This window comes from Indicator indicator, unplaced genomic scaffold (assembly GCF_027791375.1).
Source record: "Indicator indicator isolate 239-I01 unplaced genomic scaffold, UM_Iind_1.1 iindUn_scaffold_54, whole genome shotgun sequence".
Lineage (NCBI taxonomy): Eukaryota > Metazoa > Chordata > Aves > Piciformes > Indicatoridae > Indicator > Indicator indicator.
Window position 1 is genome coordinate 415,267 of NW_026539189.1, and position 6,595 is coordinate 421,861.

Below are 6,595 nucleotides of genomic sequence, written 5' to 3' on the forward strand. Positions count from 1 at the left end.
AAAAAAAAAGGCATTTCCAGTTTTGCTTCTGGAGATCAGCCAAGAGTGCAAGCCTGCTAGCAGTGCCCCCTCACACTCAGTGCCCAGGATGTGCCCCAGCAGCCCTCTGGCCTCCCCCCACTCCTGGGGGGGGGCTCTCTCCTGGTTGTGCTCCTACTGAATCCCTCTGCCTCAAGCCCCTCTCCTCTGCAGAGCTGAGTCAGGTCCTGCCAGCGTGGGGATGAGAAGCAGCACTGGGGGCACCCTCTGGGTGAGTGACCTGGGTGGGCATCGTGGTGGGCACCAAGTGGGAATGCATTGTCTTGGCTGAGTGAGGGGAGCCAGCGTCCACTGCTGGTGCTGGGGCATCTGCTGCCTTCCCATGGGGGCTGTGCTGTGGTCCTGGGAATTCCACAGGCCTGCAGGAAGCAGCTGGCAGAGACCTTTTATTTCCTTGCTCAGGCAAAAAAATGGATTCCTTTCAAAATTAGAAATCAAATCAAATTAAAAAGGAAAAGAAAAATCCAAAAAGGCTTCCAAAAAACAAAACAAAACAAAACAAACCACCAAGAAAAAAAAAGAAGGAATGATGAAATTGGAGGCTGGAATGTTGCTGGCGGAGGAGGCTGTATACAAGGTGGGGTGAGGTGGGGCTGGGTGATGTCCTGCTCAGGAGAATCATAGAATCAGAGAATTGTCAGGGTTGGAAGGGACCTCGAGGCTCAGCCAGTTCCAACCCCCCTGCCATGGGTAGGGACACCTCACACCACAGCAGGTTGCTCACAGCCACCTCCAGCCTGGCCTTAAAAACCTCCAGAGATGAGGCTTCCACCACCTCCCTGGGCAACCTGTGCCAGGCTCTCACCACCCTCGTGGTGTAAAACTTCTTCCTCGCATCCAATCCCAACCTCCCAATTCTAGTTTTGTTCCGTTCCCCCCCAGTCCTCTCATTCCCTGACACCCCCAAAAGTCCCTCCCCAGCTTTCTTCAGTAGCTCTCCTCCTCCTCCCTGTAGTAGTGGTACTCAGGGGGGTCCCCGCTCTGCTCGCAGGTGGCGTTGGCCACCTCGCCCTGGTTGCCCTGTGGGCAGTATTTGGGGTCGTAGATCTGGCGGCCGAGGCCGAAGACTTGGCCACTCTGGTTGGCACCCAGGTTGGAGCCCATCTGCAGGGACATGCAGGAGCTGTCGCACTTCTCCGTCCCCAGCTTGGAGTCGTAGATGTGTCTGCGGGTGCCAGGAGCTGTCATGCCCACCTGGAAGGGCAGGATGGATGGGGCAGTGCTCAGCTGTGGTCACCCCCTCCCCCCCCCCTCTCCACACACATTGTCCCTCCCCCAGCCTGGTGGTGGGACTCACCTGGCTGGCACACTTGTTGGTGCCCATCTGGAGGCTGATGGTGGAGTGGTCCATGGGTGGCAGGATCTGGTTCTTGGGGTCGTAGAGGTGCCTCCTGGTGCCGTAGGCTGTCATGCCAGACTGGCTGGCACATTTGTTTGTGCCCATCTGACAAGGGGAGTCAGGTGAGGACCGAGGGGTGCCCTGTGTGTCCCTTCTCCCCATCCCCCACACAGCCATGGGAGGGCACAGCCAGCACCCCCTGGCCCAGCCCAGGTGCAGCCTCTCGAGCCTCCTGCTCATCAAGTGCCCAGCACAGAGCTGAGATGGCCTCATGTCCTGAGGACACTTGAGGCACCTCAGGTCCCCTCCAAGCTGTTCTTGGGGCTGTGATGGCGCTGAGGAAGGGTCTGACAGAACTGTCCCCCCCATCACCCAGCACCCCAAGCCCACCTGCAGCCCGATCACACACTGCCCAGCCTTCATCTTGGCCTCATCGAAGTTCCTCTGCTGCTTCTCTGAGTACTTCACTCCGATGTCCACTCCGCTCTGCAGCCCTTTTGTCTTGGCCTGCCCGAGAGGGGTGGTGAGGAAGGAAGGAGGTCCCAGACCTCCCACCCACTTCCTGGGCAGGAGGAGCTCTGGGACCCCATAGGTATCACCCCAATCCAAAAGTCCACCCAGCAGGTCACAGAATCATAGAATCGTCAGGGTTGGAAGGGACCTCAAGGCTCAGCCAGTTCCAACCCCCCTGCCATGGGCAGGGACACCTCACACTAGATCAGATTGCTCAGAGCCACATCCAGCCTGGCCTTAAAAACCTCCAGGGATGAGGCTTCCACCACCTCCCCTGAGGGACTGTGCCCTCTCCCAAGGCTCTGGCCCCTGTGCTCACCATGCCTGCCAGTGCCAGCAGGGACACCTGCACCTGCGTCAGGTTCCCACTTTCAAAGAGGTCGTTGGCTTCAAAGAGGTCCACAGGGTTCATGCCATAGCTGGCCATGGCCTTGATGAAGTTGGAGAGGTTCTCGAGCTGGGGAAGGAGAGGGATAAGAGCCTGGTGAGTGACAGTAGAGGGGCCAGGGTGGAGCTGGGGCTCTGTGGTCACCTACCTGGTGCCAGTTCTGCGCTGAGCGGTTGATCTTCTTCACCGAGTTGGGCTGCAGCCTGTTCATCAGCCTGGAGCAGGGCAGAGGGGAGAGGGGGCTGCAGCAGGGCAGAGACCCTGGGCTGGCAGCTTAGATATCCCTTTAAGCACCAGGTGATCCCCCCCTGCCCCCAAGGTCCCTGCTGGTCCCCAGGGCTCCCCCCAGACATGAGCACTTTGAAGGACACTGAGCACGCAGCACCTTAGAGAAAACCTCTGGCTGCTGATAGCTTGGGGGGGGTCTCACCAGCATGGGCATGGCTGGGGCTGGCCCATTCTGCCCACCCCAAGGGCTGGCAGGGGTCCCTGGGGGGGTGGGTGGGACTCACTCGCAGAGGATGACTCCATCCTTCAGCCCCTTCTGGAAGTCAGGTCCTATCTGCTGCCCTGTCACGCTCTCGATCCACGTCCGCAGCTCTGCCTCCTTCTGTGGGTCATACTTCTGGGCCAGCTGGGAGGGGACAGCGAGGGGACAGCTCAGGTATGGCCCTAGTGTGCACCCCAAGCCCCTCGTATGGGACAGGAGCCACGGTGAGGTCTGGGAACAGCACTCCCATCCCAAGCACCATCTCCAGGAAGCCTTAAGGGGTGCTGGCATCCTGTCCCCAGCATCTGCACCCAGGTGGCCCCAGCCCCAGCGAGCTGGGGGGGTGAGATGGGCACAGTGAGCAGCTTGGGTGACCCCAGGATATTTGTTCAGACACGATTTCCTGCCAGGCAGGAACCCCTCTGGTAGTGGCAGGTGGTAAGAGGCTGTGAGGCTGTCACAGGGCAGGACATGTCCCCTCACCTCCAGCCTCCCACATCTCATCCATCAGCTGGTTTTATCCTTCTGATATGTACAGTCTGGGGAGCAAGGGCAGCCCCTGCCCCTTCCTCTGCCCATTCCCCTGCCCTTGTCCCTGCCTGGCACAGGGGACAGGAGCACCAGCAGGATGCTGCCATCAGCAGCTGGCACAGCTGGATCCAGTGCCCTGCCCGTGCAGCACGATGCCTGTCGTGCACTTCTGAACCTTCCCAGCAGGATGAAGAGGAATCACCCGAGGGGGCTGAAGGGAATGTCCCCCCACAAGAGCCTGTTCCTCCCTGTCCCCTGGAGCCCCGGGGGTCCCGGCCGGACGATGTTGTCCCCTCCGGCGGGGCCGAATGCGCCGCCCAGAGCCGCAGATTCCTCGGTCACCGCGGCTATGCCAGGAATGTGGAACCTCCTCCCAAATGGAGACCAGCTGCCCAGCCCAGCAGCATCACCGGGAGCGTCCCCTCGGCCCTGGCCAGGGAGGGAAGGAAAAGGAACCCGGCTGGGGTGGGAAGGAGGAGGAAGAGCCTGGAAGACCCAAGCGCTGTTGCTGCCCAGTTCCAGCCCCTCCTGTTCTCAGCCGGCTCCTGCAGACGGCCACAAAGCAGTCACCAACCTCTTGCCCATCCTGTCCCTGGTGCTGGTACACACCAGGTCTGCAAGTCCCCAGGGACACAGGGAGACTCCGGGACTGGCACAGTCCGTGGGGGGGGCGATGCCAGCCATGCCCATGGGGTGCAGAGCTGCGGACCCATGGCGCCAGCCCAAAGGGGAAGCTCGACTGGTGAGGGGGACAGGGACAGTCCAGCCAAGCAGGGTCACACTCATGGCACCACGTGAGTCCCAACTAGGGGATGCCACCATCCTACCAGCTGATTTCCAGAGCATGGGCACACAGTGCCAGTTCCTATTCCTACCCACAGCCAGCACAGAGGTTTCTCTGGGCATGGAAGAGGGCAGAGGGGGCCAGGCCCAGCACAGATCCCACCACAGCTCAGTCTCCAAAGACTGGCAGGGACTGGGAGAGTGCCACTCGTTTAACTGGTTTCCAGTCGGTGATGTCAGCCTCCAGCAGACACACCGGGGCAGTTCAACTGGCTTCAGTCTTGCTGAATCAAGACGAAGATCCCAGGAGCTTGCAGCAGCAAGGCCCCGACGTGTGTCCATCCGCTCGGCACTGCTGCAGCCCAGCCCAGATGCAAGCAGGGACCCGTCCCTGCCCCGGGACCAAACACGAATTCCCTGCCAGGACGGGCAGGGAGAGCCCGGGCCAGCCACGGCCACCACATCACCACTGCCACTGCGTCCCCACAGCCGTGCCTAGCTCAGCCCCTTCTGCCTGCCCCACGCCTGTCTGGGCAGCCTCAGGGCTGGGGATGACCACAGCTCAACTTCTGCTCCCCCAGGGCCAGGCACAGCCCTGGCTGCTGCCTGTGCCACCACCCGGGGTGACAGAGTTCCTCAGGGCAGGGAACAGACCAAGGGAAGGGGCTGCTGCATCTCCCTGCTCCCCCTGGCCCGGCAGGCCCCCTGTGTTTGCAGTGTCCCAGCACCCCCTGCCACAGCAGCAAGGGGCACAGGAAAGTGGCACCTGGATGGTTGCACCCAGATGATGGTGCCCAGAGCCAAAAGCTGCACCCATTAGCACCCCTTGCTCTTGAGTTTTGGTGGAGGGAAGATGTCATCTGCACGGGCAGGGGGGTGCTGTCAGGCAGAGGGGTGCTGCCTGTACCCCGTGGCACCCAGCTTGTTTCTTGGGGTGTAAACAGACTGGCATTGGTTCCCCTTCCCCTTCCGGCCCTGGGGCAGCAGGAGAGTTGTTTGGGTACACGAGGCCTGGGTGGCTGAGGGTGACCTGGGTCCACCCAGGCTGGAGCATCCCACCAGGAAGCAGAACGTGGAGAAGCTTCGGGGAGCAGCAGCAAGAGGCGTGTGGAGCCGCGGGGCGGGGTCTGAGGCCATTGCCCCCCAGTCCCGAGTGTGGATGGGAACAGTGCCCCAAGGTTTGCCAGGGCCCAGAGGTGATAGCAGCCACTGCAAAGGCCTGGGTGTGGGGTAGGGGGCGAGGCAGACGACTGTACCCGGGACCCCGAGACACTTTCCGGGACCCTGTGGGCAGAGCCAAGGCACTGCGAGCCCAGACCCGGAATTCCCCCACCTCTCGGAGTGGGAGCCCCGGGAGCCTCAGCTCAGCATCCTCCCGGGGCCCCTGGTTCTTCATCTTCATGAGACCCCCAGCTCTCCGTTCTCCCGGGACGCTCCAGCTCTCCACTCTCGGTGGCACCGGGTCCTCTCTCCGGCTCCACACACGCACCCAGCGCACTTTGCGCACCGGGACCCCCGGGCTCTCCAGGACCCCGGAATGCAGCGTGGATCCCTCCCCGTCGCGGCACAGGGATGTTCGGCTCTCCAGGTTACCCGGGAACACCGGGAACCTCAGAGCCCAGCGGCCCCGGTATCCCCGATGCCCCCCGACCCCCGGACTCGACCCTGCCCGGTAGCATCGAGGGCCCCGGCGCTGCTCACCCGGTTCTTGACCTCGGCGGAGAGGCCATAGGACGGACCCTTGTTGAACTGATTGCTGCTCATGGCGGGGAGCGGGAGAGGAACCGGCACCGGAGAGGGACCGGAGCGGGACCGGAGAGGACAGAAGAGCGGGACGGGAGCAGGGACCGGGGAGCGGCGGCGCCGGGAGGGGCTGGGAGGGGGAGAGTGTCGGGCCCGGCCCCCCCGAGCTGATTGGACGGAGCCAAAATGCCCAAATAAGGGCAGGAGCGGCCGGATCGCGGCGGGGTCCCGTACCCCGACACCGGGACTCGGGGAGAACTTGGGGGGACCGGGAACCTGCGGGAGGCCGGGACCGGGGTTGGAGTTGGGGCTGGAACCGTCCCGGGCACCGTGGGCACAGCCCAGGACGAGGCACCCACGGCCACACGCCCACGGCCACACGTACGCGCACCCCCACCGACTCCTGCACGACCCCCGTCCAACTCCCCCCGACTCTCGGGGGCCGCCAGCTCCGGCTCCCACTTGGGTCTGGGTCCGTGTCCGTCCCCGTGTCCCGCCCCGGCTGCTCCCCGCCCACGGGAGGCGGCCCCGCGGTGGGGTCCCGGAGATGAAGCGTGTTCTCCTCCCGCCTCCAGCAGCCTGGCGGGCAGCGGCCGGGACAGGGTCCGGCCGGGGATCCCCACCCCGGTGTGGTGCCCTGTCCCCTCCCGTCCCTCCCCCGGGGTTTATCTGCCGCTCCACCGGGTGCTCTCGTTGCGAGACTGCGTTACCCCGTGGGTGGGTGTCACAGGTGGGGGGCCCGTGGGTGCAGGGAGACCACAGGATGGTG

The 6,595-nt window shown here is 63.3% G+C and overlaps 1 protein-coding gene across 1 annotated transcript; it reads right to left on the bottom strand.

Moving 5' to 3' along the window:
* Nucleotides 1-966: 966 nt before the first annotated feature.
* CNN2 (calponin 2) lies at nt 967-5,847 on the bottom strand. Its single transcript, XM_054398459.1, has 7 exons — nt 5,785-5,847; nt 2,792-2,913; nt 2,428-2,494; nt 2,211-2,348; nt 1,769-1,885; nt 1,337-1,483; nt 967-1,233 (listed from the first exon to the last, which is right to left on the bottom strand). The coding sequence occupies exons 1-7, from the start codon at nt 5,845-5,847 to the stop codon at nt 967-969; spliced, it is 921 nt and encodes a 306-aa protein (XP_054254434.1).
* Between the last annotated feature and the right edge of the window lie 748 nt (nt 5,848-6,595).